The sequence below is a fragment of the Boleophthalmus pectinirostris genome, unplaced genomic scaffold, assembly GCF_026225935.1.
Source record: "Boleophthalmus pectinirostris isolate CB_2022bp ecotype Guang Dong unplaced genomic scaffold, ASM2622593v1 HiC_scaffold_23, whole genome shotgun sequence".
Classification (NCBI taxonomy): domain Eukaryota; kingdom Metazoa; phylum Chordata; class Actinopteri; order Gobiiformes; family Gobiidae; genus Boleophthalmus; species Boleophthalmus pectinirostris.
The window spans coordinates 31,622,520-31,638,599 of record NW_026571207.1 but is presented as its reverse complement, the minus strand read 5'-3'; the positions used below and the strand labels follow the sequence as shown (position 1 = coordinate 31,638,599).

The 16,080-nt window shown below is 39.4% G+C and overlaps 1 protein-coding gene across 1 annotated transcript in view; it reads left to right on the top strand.

The window, feature by feature from the left end:
• Positions 1–6,444, top strand: part of ccdc71 (coiled-coil domain containing 71) — a 33,675-nt gene extending 27,231 nt beyond the window's left edge. The window contains exon 2 of the mRNA XM_020931662.2: positions 1,898–6,444. Within this exon, the coding sequence (XP_020787321.1) occupies positions 1,901–2,908 (1,008 nt within the window). The 5' untranslated portion in view covers positions 1,898–1,900 and the 3' untranslated portion in view covers positions 2,909–6,444. The remainder of the gene's footprint in view (positions 1–1,897) is intronic.
• The last annotated feature ends 9,636 nt before the right edge of the window (positions 6,445–16,080 follow it).

Below are 16,080 nucleotides of genomic sequence, written 5' to 3'. Positions count from 1 at the left end.
GAACTAGAATACCCATCACTAGTATCTAGAATGTGATGCCAAATGGCCGACCTACTGTCTGTAAATATGACGCAAAGAGACAGAATAATTAAAAATCCACCAGAGCCATATTTAGCTATCTAGCTAATGTTTGTGGCTTCCCTGATTGGTTGATGTGGCACATCCCATGCGGAAAGCGACGCACCATGTCAATGCTAGATTTGCGTTGCACTGACGCTCGAAGACATGCCACAGGAACTCAGGACGCCCTAGATGCGCGTCCACATAGACTTTGCATATAAACTGGACACCTTGACACCTCGGTCTGAACGGGTCTTTACAGTGCTTGCTGTGGATAGTGCAAATCTTTCACAGTTTTAAACCAGAGTAATTAGCTGAAATAGTGACTAAATAAGGTATTCAACTATTTCATGCTTTTTAGCACTAGAGAGATCCTTTTTCTTTCCCAGACTGCTTGAAAGTGGTGGTCTGCTTAATAATGTGGAACGTCCTTCTTAAGTAGTTTTTCTTTTAATTGAACTTACATGGCAAACTAATTGGCACAGATTGATTTCACTGACCCAAAGAGCCCTGAGACACAATACCATCCATGAGTTTCACTGGAAAACAAAAAAAATTACCTTCATGACACTTAAACACAATTTGCACAGTAATCTGGAACTCTGTGTAGACAGTGTTCTGTGATAAACTGTAGTAAAGGCTGTAAGCAAATAGTGACAAAAATCTCAATATAGAATAGTGCTGTATCAATAAGGTGAATCTTCAGTTTAATGATACTGTGAAAATGGATCCTAACTGAGAAAGCTTAAACTATATTTATGTTTAACTAATAACAGAAGTCCATTTAAGACTCTGTTTTATCATTACCTTTCTCATAATTTTACACATCTTATTGCACAAAGATTCTCACATGGGGAGGGGGGATGGAGGATGCTCATAGGAATTGCCTGAAGGAGAAGGTCAGTTGTGCACTGTGGGCGGTGTATACTGTCACAAGATGGCTGACACCTCCAGCGTTCTTTATACGCTATGGGCTGAAGTAGTCAAATTGGATTTCCTGGGTTTCAGATTGCATTTTTGCTCTCACAAAAACTGTGTATGAATGTGAATGACTATGAATAAAGAACATAACCTGTTTTTGTAAAGTCATATGATGTCCATAAGAACAGACAGTTAACAGGGACTCTTGTGCTTTTCCATTTTGTAGTTATTTGTTATTCAAGCTTAGTCTTTGACTGCTGACTGTTATGTCAATCATTGGTGTCTCTGCTGCCAAAAGTATATTCCATCTATTGCAAAGGTTTCTGTCTCCATTTATTTTATTTTTACAGAGGACCACATATTCAAACATATTCAAAGCAGATGGCCACAGACTGGTGTTCAATAAAGTGGGTCCTTCAGATTGTGCATTAAACAGAACTTTGGCGGAACATAGTTTGCAACATAATTTAGGTTTGTATCTAGAGATAGACCAACCGATACATCAGGTCGATATTTGCCCTTTTTTAGCGCATTGGCTATCAACAGTTCTCTTATGGATTTGTGGTTTTAAAAAAACAAAAATGGCTGTGGATTAGTTTGGATAAGACCCAAAAATATTGGCTGAGCATATCGCCATTAGTTGCTCTGGATTCTAAACAATCTGCATCAGCCTTGACAAAAAAAAAAAAAAAAAAAAAAACATTCTGGTAAAACTCTGTATCACAATGCAATGTGATGTGTTTGAGAAGAAGGATGTTTTTGGGCTCATATAATTTAGTTTATGAGCCACATTTGACCCTTGGACCATTATTTAGACAACCCTGATCAATTGTTTTATTGATGCAGTCTCATGAAAAGTAATTTGTTTTGTAGAGTGATAGGTTCCAGATAACTCATGTTCTGCTTTTCTCCTCAGCTGATGAAGATGTCTTTGGAGGTGCGAGGTGCTCTGGTCGGCCGACCTGTGGCCTTCGCTAATGAGGAGCAGAAGGTGATCCACTCCTGGTCACGGGTCTCTTCAGCGGGACACGATGTCATCCTGGACGCACTCCACATCCTCAGCCCCAAATCCAGGGAACTCTCTCACACGGACCAGCTGCTCAGCTTCCTCCAGGAGCTACGGGACGAGGGCCACAGACCCACCATCCTCCAGAGCAAAGACGTTTACCGATATCGCTCCTGCATGAGCCTGCCTCTCACCGTGGATATGCTCAAACAGGCCAATAAGAACGCCAGACCCGCTGCCAAGAAGAAGAAGAAGAAACCGCACAAAAAGAGGGAGGTGCATCCGTCATGGAGCTGTGAGCAGAGTCGGCCTAGGATCCAGGGAGTGCGGCCACCGGAGCCCAGACTGAACTCTAGACCGGTGTTTGTCTTCAGCAGACCCTTGGTGCGAGGCCAGGACCCTCCAGTGCAGCCCTGCCTGCGCCTCACCAACATCCAGGGCCAGTCGGGTTACCACACGGCCCGGCTCCAGATCCAGCCCACCTTTAACCCTGCTGTCAAACCCCCTGCTGGACTGCCCCCACTCTCCTCTGTGCCTCCCCCGTCCGGACTGCCCTCCCAGCCCCCCCTGCAGAACGGCGTGGTGGCCCTGTTCAGTCAGAAAACGCAGTCATGTCCGGCCTCCAGGTCCGATGATGCTCTGATTGGAGACTCTGCACCTGTTTTTGACGCACAGACTCAGCTTCAAACTCGAAGCAACCAGTGGCACCCGCCCCGCCGAAGCCCGAAAGAGACACGAAACTCCTGGAAGGAGAGGCACAGGAGGCGCCTTCGAGCCAAAGTTATAAAAGTGGATGAGTCGCGGTCGGTCACAGAGGCAAGGTTAAAGGCCCAAAAGATCTTGCAGGTGAACTTGTCGCCTGTGATAAAAATCCAACCATTTCATTGTATCCTCAGAGACTTTCGGTACCAGATCAAATAGGATCCATCAGATTTAAACTTGAGTAGGTTTTAATCAAGCTTTTCCACTGCATAGTTTTCATTTTTGGCTTACCTTATTTTGAATTTCGGTCTTCAGCAAACTGAATTTACTTATGAGTTTTCAAACTAAAGTCCACGGTTCAAAGACTCGATTAATTATTGAAGATTAAATGGTCCCCCTTACTTTCTTAGATTTTAGATTAGCTGTGTATATTTAGTTTATTAATAATTATTCACTTGTTTAACCTATTTTGTCCAAATGTCTTGAGTGTGTATGCCAAGTTCTCACTTTTGTTCTAGTCCTCTTATTTAGTGCAGTGTTGCTGATTCTAGCTCAAAATTTAGTGCCTGGGTTGTCAACTGGTACATGGGGACCTCAGAATCAGTGGTTGTAAAGGGAGATGTTTTGACCCCAGTAGGGAATGACAAACTTGCATCATTTGCCTTTTTAACTTATTGCCTCAACTTTTTTTGTGTTATTTGGGCAGATACCCTGTCCTTTTATTTTATTTTATTTTGTGCAATTCATACACAAAATCTCAAGCATTAAAGTCTTTGTTCTTTTAATATTTCTGATTAGTGCTGGGTTCACTTCCAAAATCCAAGTTTTTCTATAATGCCATATGTGTGAAAACTGAAAATTAATGATTAAAAATCATATATATATGTATTTGCATATGAAAAGGGCTGCATGAATTCCTAGAGGATTTGTCCATTTGAAGTAGCCTTATGACGATTTTTTGTTTGTTTTTTGGAAAGGAACTGAAATCTAGATCAGATATTCGAATGGAAAGATGCAGAAATTAACTCCAGATTCTACACAATCACTCAAAATGTAAAGATGTTTCCCCCACACATGAAAAGTCCAGTTCTGTTTTGGAATGTGTCACAGTATGGCATTAAACCTTTCTATCTTCATGGAGACCAGACCAGGCTAAGTTACAGGTTAGATCTGTGGAGAGGCGACTCCGCTCACAGTCACAATGCCTGTTTTTCTGGGTATTTTTGAGCTATTAAACCACCTGTAATTGAATAAATGTAAGTAGAGCTCTTTAATGTCATACTGTGGAACATTCCAGGGAGACCACTGGCATATCCATAAAAACAAGCAGGCAACAAACCTCCAACCATATATATTATATTATAAACTCACATACATTAACAAGTATCATAGTAATTGTTCATTAGCATGTGTCAGTGAAATTACATGGCTGAGACCGTTGGCTTTGAGATTACACATTTTTGCCTATAACTTGACAGAATTTTAAATTTTCTCTTGATCAATGCTTGGTCCTGGCTAGGTTTCATGTGGTGAGTTATCTATCTTTTATTAGTATCTTTAATGTGAATAGGTCATCTACAGAATTGTGAAAATATGTAGATTGTTTGCCTATCCGTGGGTTTCAGAGTGATAATGAATCAGCAATTATTAATAATTCAAAACAGAGTGTTCTATCTTTTGAACAGTCAAAAGTCCTCAATCTTGCCCATGACTTTGAGATTACTACAGGTGCAGTCACACTTCTGTCCTGGTGTGAGATCAGTAGAGCTTGGTTGGTCCTGTTCTAGTTTTGGCAGTGCTGTAATGCAGTTGCGCAAGGCCCCAGTGCAAGTCTGGTGCTGGGCCCCCTCTCCTCCCTCCAACTAGGAAATTGTGGACTGGGGGAGGAGGTTTACTCCTAGGGGCCGTCCACACAACAACATTTTTTGGTCAAAATGGAGAAGTTTGTATTCGTTTTGGCCCACGGAGCTGGCATTTTGGGTGGGCAAAAATTGAGATTTTTGAGAACGGGTTCCAGAGTGGAGAAATCTGAGAACGCTGGCGTCGTGTGGACAAAACAAACAAACCTCAGCTTTTCGAAAACAATGACATCATGATCCTGTCATTGCCAGAGTCCTCCGATGCAGTGAAGCCTGCAGCCCTCGAACTAGCCTCCACAGACCGCAAGAGCGTTGCCAAAATGGGACAGGTGTAGCCTATGGAGCCGCACCCATCACCTAGCAACCGAGACAAACTGTTAGCGACAATACTAACAACTCGCACCACAGATTATGCACAGGGATCAATAACAAAGACTTTGTTTACGCTGAAAGAAATCCGCATATCACCGTATCAGAAACGATTTGCGTCCAGACACGTTTCTGTGTGTACAAGTCTTCCCTATCCACACAACTTTGAACATATTTGTTTACGTTTTACAGAAACGAAACTTAAAACCGCATGGCTAATTAGCATAAACTAAGTGCTCAAAAAACAGCTCACTATTGTGTGCTGATGCGGTTCACCTTCTGGTGGACTAAAAAACACGACTCAGTGGATGAAATGTTTTTTTCTGTGACTTGTGTTTAACTTTTGCACAACAAAACTGCTATATTTCTGGAATACATTTAAATAGACTAAATTACCTTAAAGTTTAAAAAACGGTGATGAGATACGCATTATTAAATACCATTATCATTGTTAACAGTGCCACATACAGGTGTGGCAGATGTATTATATCGTTTTCACTCAGTGCTCCATTGTCATGTGGACGTGAACATTTACTGATCCAGCACGTGTGTGGACGCAAATTTTTTTTCAACCTGCAAAGAAAATAATCCAGGAGCATTGTCGTGTGGACGTAGCCCTAGTTTACTCCTATTAGGTAAATGAATACTTCAAGTGTGTATGACAGGTTGTACTACTCATTTGATTAAAACACACTTATTTAAGATTTTGTTCATTTGGAAGTTTCTTTTTTGTTCTAAATGTTTGCTTCCTGATTTGAAATCATGACATCACATTAGGGATTTCCATAACTTACCTAGCAACCATGTAGTACACTGGGCCAAAACTTCTCTAATGTACACAGAAATTATCATCTGACAAATAAAAATATAAGAAAACCTTAATTTAGCTGAAAACATGTTCAAAGTATCAGAAAAATGTGTTTCTTGTGTAAATTGTGCTGAACATTTGGGCAGAATCCTTCCTTTAGTGTGATGTGAATCACTCCAAAATAGAACTCTCCACTTCCTGTATAATTTTCAACATATTTTTTCTTCACAAATTGCTTCTTGACTGGTGTAAAAGTATAATTTACATTTACACAGGTATTAACCCACCAAATGAAGTAAAAATAAGAGAATCATTAAAACCTGCAAACAAATGCACAAAGCTGATGTTACTGTTTAGCCTTGAACTAAATAATACTGAAGAGTGTGTACATTATAGTTTTTTTTAGTGCTATGGAGTGAGTCTGTTTCTGGTCCACAAACACTTCTAGGTTTCTTTAAACTCTTGTTTCTTAAAAACCTGCTCAAGTCTTTTTTTTATACTGTGTTTGTCAATAGTTAAGCCAAAGGTGACCAAATGCAGTGGGAAAGTCAAATTAACATTGTTGTCTTAATTTGAATGTTTTTTTTGTTGTTTTTTTTGTCGTTGCCATAGCATGTTTTCTTTGGGGCTAAAAAGGCATCAGTGACATCTACATTTTCACTGCTTCTTATTAATTTTATCATTTGAGTCATTGATCTGAAATAAAATGTACACTGTGATTTGGGGGTCATTCATTCATTCATTTGTGCATAAAGATGGACCGCCACATTTCAACTTCGATAACCACTGGTAACTTGTAAGTGTCTCTTTTGGGTTTGTCACATGAAACCAGTCCCCTGTAGTAATTTAGCAAGCTTTTAAGCCAGATGCCCTTCCTGTGGCATGCTGCTAGTACATACAGTGACTATAGACTGGATGGGACGGGACAAAATTGCCACAGCAATGTTAAAGAATGAGACAAGATGAGATTTTTACATGTTTTCTATAAATAAATTATGCAGTTAAAGGTGCACTGTGTAACTTTTTTGGTTTGGGGTTCATCACCTGCTTGTTTCTGTGGATATGTCATTGCTCTGCCTTGAAAGTTCCACAGTATGACATTAAACAGATCTATCCTTAGATTTATTTAATTACAGGTGGTTTTATTATAGCTCCAAAATACTTAGAAAAACAGGCATTCTGACTGTGAGTGGGGTCGCCTCTCCACAGACCTGACCTGCAACTTGGTCTGGTATGGTTTCCATGAAGATAGAAAGGTTTAATACTATACTGTGAAACATCCTAGACAAAGCAATAACATCATTTGTCAGACCCTCCACAAGAAAAGTTACACCTGCGCCTCTTTGAGACCACAAGGTGTCACTCAGCAAAGGTGACTCTTTTTTGTTTTACATGGGGGGAAATCTCAGATATTTTTTCTCATGTGTTCACAATCTTGAGGCAGTTTTATGTCATGAGATCTTGTTACATCCTTAAAGTGACCAGGGTGAACAATGTGGGTGAAGCGTCTTGCCCAAGGACACAACAAAAATATGCACTTAGGCTTTGTGAGGTTCAATTTAAAGAGAAGTACAAAAGGAAAAGTACAATTTTTAAGTACAATTTTTAGGTATCTCTACTTTACTTACTTTTCTGGTAGAGGGTCAGCTACCTTCTTGTCTCCATGGAGATCTGATTGCTTCCCCTGGAATGTTCCATGGTATGACATTAACCATATCCATCTAACATTTATTCATTACAGGTGCTTTTATTTCCCCAAAATACAATACCGTATTTTCTGCACTATTAGGCGCTCTGGATTATCAGGCGCACTGTCATTAAATGGTTTATTTTCAAACTTTTTTCACAAATAAACTGCACCAGACTTTAAACGAAACACAACAGTTAGATGGGTCAGTCGGACTTAGTGACTCTGGGCTTTGTTCAGTTGTGGCGTGTAGGGAGGGTGCTGTCTGGGACCGCTGGATTGTCGACATGTTCGCAGTGACTCAGTTGTTCCGTTGTGTCAGGAAGTGGCACATTGCACTCGCTTTTTCAGTTCGTTCCTCCGTTCCGTTCCTTGTCTGCGTGGAGTGATGAGTGTGTCTGTGGGTGTGTTTCGCTGTGCGGTCTCTGTCTGCTCTGTGTGTGTTTGTGTGCGCTGCAGGTGGTGCGGCTTTGTAGTTTACTACAAAGTCTTGCTGGGACACCCGAGTGGATTCATGTATAGGGCGCTCTGGATTGCAGGGACGCACAGTAGTTTTTTGATGCGGTTGGAGGCTTAAGAGTGCTTCCAATAGTGTGGAAAATACGGTAATTCCTTCTGTGAATAGGGTGACTCTCCACAGATCTGAACTATAACGTAGTGTGGTGTGTGATAGATAGGTTTAATCTGTGCTGTGGAACATTCTAAACAAAGCAATAACATTTCCATGGAGACAAACAGGTAGTGGACCTTCCACTGGCAATGTTACGCAGTGCACCTTTAAGTACAATTTACAGTGGATACTTTTTACTTGCACTTTACTGAATTTGAGAAATTTGAGGTCTGGACTGAAAAGTAAAAAGTCTTTATGGCTTACGACCTGCTGAAATGGCCTGGACAGATTTTGTAGCACATTTTGTTTGAGTTTCCGCCCCAACTTAGAGCAAACCAAATACACAAATACACACAACACAGCTAGAAACATCAAGGAATCAAAAGAATCACTCAAAATCAGTTCAGTTCTTTATCAAAATCATTACATTTGACGCTTTCATTGTTCTAAAACTCTCAGCAAAATACTTTTACTTTTTACTCTTAATACTTTTACTTCAGAAGATTTTTTTCATGTGATACTTTTACTTGAGTAATCTTTTGCCCCATGTGTGTGTACTTTTACTTGAGTAACAAACTTGAGTACTTCATCCAGTGCTGTTAAAGATACATGGGTAATTTAGGTTCCACTGTCCATCTGTATGCACTGCAGTGTTTATTCAAATGAAACCTCACGATAATTCAATGTAAAAACGCTGAGTTAAAGGAGCTGTCTTCCGTTTTGTGTTTTGGGGAAGTTTCAGGACGAGCTGCTGCAAAACTGGACTCTTCACAAAGTGTTCCTTTTAGTCACGTTTTATTTTGTATTTGTTTTTTTGTGTTTGGGAAGATTTCATACAATCAGTAAAAAGGCTTTTGGGATTTACTCAACTAACCTGAATATTCATTTTTTTGCTTCCATAGCAACATGATTTTAGAATTAAATACAGGTTGTCAGTGTTTTCGAGTGTTAGAAAAACAAATGCAGCTCACTTCAAAACTTCCACAGTTTCATGACATTAAAGGTGCACAGTATGTAACTTTTCTGGTGGAGGGTCTGCCACGTGCTTGTCTCCATGGAGATGATGTTATTTTGCCTGGAATGTCCCACAGTATGGCATTAAACTTATTTATCTTTCATTTCTTCACTTTGAGGTGTTATAAGTGTGAAATGCCATTAATGCTTCTTTGTGGAACATTCTTAGCAAAGCATTTACATCTCCATGGAGACAAGCAAGACCCTTGACCACCAAGTTACACTGTGCACCTTAAAACAAGCTTGCACAGAGAACATAAAATTATAAAGTTCAAAAACAAAATGTGAGAGTCCTGCTTTATTTTACATGGGCTTTATACTTTCTATGCAGTCACATATCCACAAGATTTATAATTATTGACTTTTAAATTAATGTGGGAAAATTCTGTCAAACTAACTGTAAATTCAGCCAAATTCCTAAAATAATTTGAGTTTTTTTCCTTATTTTTTCAGTTTTTTTTTTCTGAAATCACTTTAGAAAATGTTTCCCTCCAACATTTACATTTTTGTTGAATTTTGTTGATAACGTCAGTATCTTTGTGATTTAATTTTTATCATGAGGTTTAATTGTGTTCTATTTATATTTGAGTCCTGACAATATATTTTAATTATCTGTCATTTCTAAGTGAATTAAATGGAACAATATGCTCATTTATTTAATAATCTCCCAATTCCAAATTAATAATTTAAACTTTACATCTCAGAATCTTTAGAATTCATGCTATAGGCCAAAATATTGTACTAAATAAAATAAGGTCAAATTAAACATTTACTGTAACTTTGGTGCTTCTATTTAGTTTTGTTTTTCCTGGTAAATTTCCCAATATCCCTTTGATTAGAGATGGGAGCTGTTTTAACTTTTACCTGCTGCTTTTTTACCAGTCCAGCTCCATTGTTTTCTGTCCCTGATCCTCTCGCCACTGTCTGTCACTGTGTCTCTGTAAAACTCAAAATGTCCAAACCAGTCACAAAGTTGAGTTTTGTTGTTGAGTTTGGAGTTAAAAGTCTATGTCAGTATCATTCATGCTTCACAGTTTCTGCCTGGTGCCACACTTGTATTATAATGTATTTCCTAAAATGTTTGAAAACTTTTGTTCAATAAAAACAGACAACTTTGATAGTGAACATTTTCTCCTGTGTTCCTTTGCTTGCATTTGCTTCAATAAAACACTTTAAAAAGAGCTGTTGAATAGTAGGCTACTAAATATGTACTACGTGTCTAGGCCTAAGTAGGAGTTTTCTAACAAGTTGGCGAGGTTTGATATTAAAGGTGCACTGTGTAACTTTTCTGGAGGAGAGCCCATCAACCTGCTTGTCATCATGGACATGTTATAACTTTACCTTGAATATTCCAGTGTATGGCATTAAACAAATTTTGTCTCCATAGAGGCAAGCGGGAGATGCCACTCTAGGCCAGTTTACAGGTCATATCTGTGGAGAAGTGACTTCGCACACAAAGGAGTGTATGTTTTTAAAGGTATGTTTGAGCAGTACAAACACCTATGATAAAAGGAGTGCACGTTAGATAAGTTTAGTATCACCCATGGAAACTCCAGACAACACCATAACACCTACCAGCAGAAAAGTTACACAGTGCATCTTTAAAGTTGTTTTGTTTTGTTCATCAGTATTGAGCTCACATTATTCACCCAGGAGGAGCATTCACTTCTGACAGAGGACAATATGAATTAAGTAGCCTAATACAACAGCCTACATAGGTCGTACGTCAGTGTTTTTCTATGCCAAAATATCTGTGGAAATGTCTTGTGTATTTTCCACCAGCTCCATAAATCTGCCTACCCAACACCAAGTCTTCATCCAACAAGGTCCACCAAGGACATATTCTGTCTATGAAGAATTTATCCACAACTATTAAGGTAAAAAAGACAAAAACGTAAAGGCAAACAAAGACTAGCATTAGTGAACTACTCCTGAGCAAAACTAACGTTATGGTCATAAATAAAACATTAGTAATAAGTCATTTGTTAATAAGTAACTTGTTAACTCAGACTGAGTCTAGAATTAAAATGAAAAATCGATTTCATGATGTAGATATTAGCATAGACAAAGAGATTTGTGCAGTTGTGCAGTGGGATGTGTCTATTGTCAAAGCCAATTTTTTCAAATCTTTCGAACCATATCGCTTTTGTTTCTGGTTCTGATACTGTCATATTTTAGTTATGGGATTCGGACATTGTAATTATGTGGTTGTTGGATGTCCTAACAGCGGAAAACGAGTTTAGAAAATTTGCAAACTCCATAACTGCAAAAGGGAATCAGATGTGTGTGACTGCAAACCTCTGTCCAAACTGTTTTCCTTTCCAACAGAATAAAAAAATAGTGAAAGGTGAAGGTGATGGGCAGTTTTGATCCACAGGAAGGATGAAAAAGGAAACCTTTGGCTGCCTAAATCATCCTGAGTTTGCAGTGAACATTTTGTATGTGGAGCGCCAACAAAGCAAAATCCTTTTTGTTAAGCGAGAGGTGCAGAAGACAAACAGGCTGAGCTGCACTTTCTTGTTCTTGTGACTATACAGCAACATGACGTCTTAGTCGTTTTGCAGTGATAGGTGTTTTCTTGGTGAACAGCTGGTGCCTTTCACTTTGGCGTTGACTTTTTAAATTCATAACCAAGGTTGAGCGAGGGATTGAGATTTTGCTTTGATGGTGCTTCACATACAAAATGTTCGCTGCAATCCCGAGATGATTTAGGCAGTCAAAGGTTAACTTTTTTGTCCTTCCTGTGTATCAATACTGCCCATCGCCTTCACCTTTCACTATTTTTCAGTTCTGTTGGGAAGGGAAACAGTTTGAACAGTTTGGAGTTCGCAAACTTCTGATACCCTTTTCTTGAGCTGTTTCCTGCTGTTAGGACATTCAACAACCAGACAATTATGATGTCCAAATCTCATAAGTAAAATATGACAATATCAGAACCAGAAACAAAAGTGATTAGATTCAAAACACTTGAAAAGATTGGCTATGCTAGTCATTGTTCACCTTTACATTCTCGTCTTTCTTAGTTGTGGATAAATTCTTCATGGACAGAATGTTTATCCTTTGTGGACCTTGTTAGATGAAGATTTGGTGATGGGGCAGATTTATGAAGCTGGTGGAAAATTGGAAAAAGACATTTCCACAGATATTTTGCCATAGAAAAGCATTAACATAAGTGATGTTTACCCTACATCGTGGCACTTCTGGCCGTTGTGAAAAAGGTCTATAAAATTGACATTTTAAACTTTTTGTTGTAGCCATCGCTATAAGAACAGAATGTATATCACATAATATTATCATTAGTCTGTGTTAAATTGGTCTAACTGAAGAATTTCTGATTTCAAACTGCGAACTGTAACTTTGCCCCGTTAATTGCAGATTGAGGTAGCTAACTGAGGTATTCTATCAAGTCCAGTCACCAGGGGACATCATTAGACAGACTCAAGGCTTTGGGTGTGTCAGTGCCAGCAGACCTGCAGCTCAGGCTAAAGGGAAAGTTAAAGCTCACAAGAGTGTAATGACTTTGTGTACTATAGGACCTTTAAAAAACTGTGGTTAGTTTTACGTTGTGGATCTTTAAAACATAGAGCAGTTCATAGATACTTATAGCAATATAATCGTTTTTACCACGGTGGGATGGAACTGGGGCTTTGACAGTTGTTTTATTTTTTGTATTGGTCCAAACCTGTTTAGAGTTGTGAATGAATGAAGTGGCCCCAATGAGCACTTCCTGTTGTAGTGATGGGGGAAGGGCCTCAAATCACAAAAGGTGAACAAAAAACAGGAAGAAATGTTTTAACCTGTTGTAACAAAATACTTCCAGTATTTATTATTGTATAAAAAGTATGTTTATTGTAAACCACAATATTGATTGATTTAAAAAAAAAAAGATAACAGAATTTGATCCATTGACTTCCTGTTCGAGTCAAAACTGCAGAACTGATTTTCACAGCTCTGAGACAGAAGCTGTTGCTTTGTCTGTTGTAATCTCAGAGAAATAATGACCCACAGTCTTCTGGTCTGGAGGTGTTCTGACAAAACAATCATTTTTCTAGATCCTGGAGCACCACCTTTGATTTGATAACCATTCTTGTGTCTCCCTGTGTCTTTTTAAAACCAGCTACTGCTTCAGAAAGTTTACACTTATCTGTCCACCTGTCACTCACTCAGAGCCTTACAGAGGCTGACCAATAGGAGGAGTGGGGGGGCTCTGTGTTTGAACATAGAGCTGCATTAAACAGAACAACACTGAATATCCCCAAACAGCAGATTGTCACAGGAATCAGATCATGGTTCAAGTTTGATTTTCATATTGTCCCACTTCACCAGAGACACAGAAGAACCTGGACGCCTCAGACCAAAGCCAACAAACAGAGGCTCTGAGAAGGTGCAGCTGAAGGTGTGGATGTGTAACAGGGAACCATCATCATCATCAGCAGTATCATAGAAGGACAGAACTCCAGCCTCAGAGTCCAGAAACACACCTACTCTACCTGTTATGTTGACACTGCAGACTGTTTTCCTTTTACAATGATAAACAGAGCACACTCCTCTATCGCTCCTCCGACTCCAGGACTGATCATTGTCTCCAAACCTACAGTCCTCTGCTTCTCCTCTCCGTCTGATTCCTCTGTAACTCACTGCTATATCTACATCCTCTGTCGTCTTCACCTCCCAGTAACAGCGCCCAGTCAGAGCAGTGGAGCTCAGGACCTGGGCACAGGAGCTGAACCTGTCCTGGTGAGAGGGATACAGCTGGAGCTCCTCCACACTGGTCACTGTCCTTTTGTCCACAGACAGCTCCAGTGTGTTGTTGGCAGTGTTTGGATCCAGAGAGACGTCACAGAAATCTGTAAACACACAAATATACTGACATCACTCATTTCATTATTATTACAAAACTTATAGTGGAAGTAATACTACTGAAACCAGTTTGTACAACAACAAGATATAGACAAAAGAAAATGAGCTGTAGATTTGAGTTTGTGTTGAGTTTATTTCTACAGTAAGAAAAATAATGTAATAATGTAATACATGGCGGAGGAGGACAGGGTCATTGTTAATTTGATCTTTACAAATATTGGTTATTGCCTTTTTCTCATTTAGATACTACACATTTACGCAAAATTGACTGTTTGTAACTTTATATTATATCATTCTCATCAAAAACATGAACCTGAAAAAAGGTTTTTAATTGTCAAACAAGATGCTTGAGTAATCTAGTGATCTCTCCCTATTCAAACCCTCCTTATGGTTAGCATTATGATCCTATCCAAAGCTCAGCCCACAAGCCTACTTCACCCATGCTCCAGCGCCATATTTTTCCATAGATATACAAAAACATGATACAAAACAATACACTACAACTTCACAAACCTGATGTACACTAGCTTCATTAGTGTAACACATGTAGATGTAATGTGATGCGCACTAAAGGGGGAGTGCTTTAGCGCGGAGAGCAAAGAAAGGGGGGACGTATTTAACATGTCAATACATTGTTTCCGGTGAATACAGCATTTAAAAAAAAAAAAAAGGTAAGATATGGCGATCTAAATATGTCTGTGTCAGCAGTTAATACTCTATAGACGTGTTATCTCTTTGATTCTCTCTCTTTAATTTGGTGGGATAATAGAAATTGGTCTTTCCCAAAGGGTTTCCTGAAGGGTGGAGACAGTGTCTGCTGAGTTAAAATAACATTGAACTGGACTTTGCATAATGATAAACACTTCACATATCTGACAATATGTCTCTGTGATGCACTTTAATATTGGTGCCCTTCCTGTGGCTGTAAAGACTGTTACTGTTTATTATATAGAGCTGCACTGAATGTCATTATTGGGCTCATTTATGGACTTTTGCACCTTTGGTATTGCACTTTGCATCAAACCTATGCAGTGTTTGATTCTCTAAACAGACAATAAAAATCCTGAATGTTGGGTCTTGAATCTTTCTTCACACATGTTAATTAATAATGTTTGCTCTGGGTTTTGGGCAGAGAGATCAAATGATGCATTTATTTCTTCAGAATATAAATACACATAAATTTCCACCACGGGATCACGTAGAGCAGGTTAATACAAACATTTAAAGGTCAGAATGATGAGTGTGAGTCTGCAGCAGTTACAGAGAGATGGGAAAAGAGTTTTAACAGAAGTTAATTTGAACCAGACCTCAAAGGAACCATTTCTGTGTCCATACTCACATCCTGTTTGGAACGTGGCAGCTACCAGGTTCACTATGGCTAGGGTGACCATATTTCCATTTGTGAAAACCCGGACACCTTAGCGGGGGTGGAAGGTGGGGCCTCGACATTGAGCTACTCTCACCTCGCAACCTGTGCACATGGCCTCTCACTTGTTTCGACCGGGACGGAAAACAGGGAATTTCTTGTACAAGTCATTGCTAAATGTGCATTTGTGCTTCGTTATGTTGCAGACTGACCGACTGTTTGTGTCTGCTCACTTCTTCTGAGTGCACAGAGAGCTACGAGAGCCGCTCAGTTTAATGACCCCAATGCAAGGTAATGAAAACCCAGACATTTCCACCACTTAAAAAAAAACAAAAACCCAGACGCTCAGGACAGGATGCAAAAAACAGACATGTCCGGGGAAAAACGGACGTTTGGTCACCCAAACTATTATATACACAGTTTGTGGTGCTGACTGAACATGTAAAAGCAGGGGAGTCTCAAATCACTTCCTGTTTCTTATACCTCACTCATGACATCACTTCCTGTTTACTCACACTTCCTGGGACATGGGACTATCCACACATGAACAGTAGAGCTTTCTAGACCAGAGCAGGTCCCAGAGCAGTTTGAGAGCAACAGAAACACAACTATACGACTGACAGGACAGAAATGAGGTCACATAACAACAGGAATGAAAGACACAAGACTGACAAGCCCGGTACAAAACCACAGCAGTTTTTGTTCCTTCATCAGAGTAATGGCTGAGGAAATGCATTAGTTTTAAATCTATTGTTTTATATCTGACTGACCAGAGGAAGTGACACAGACTCTGGAGTCCAGGATGTGTGATGGGTTAT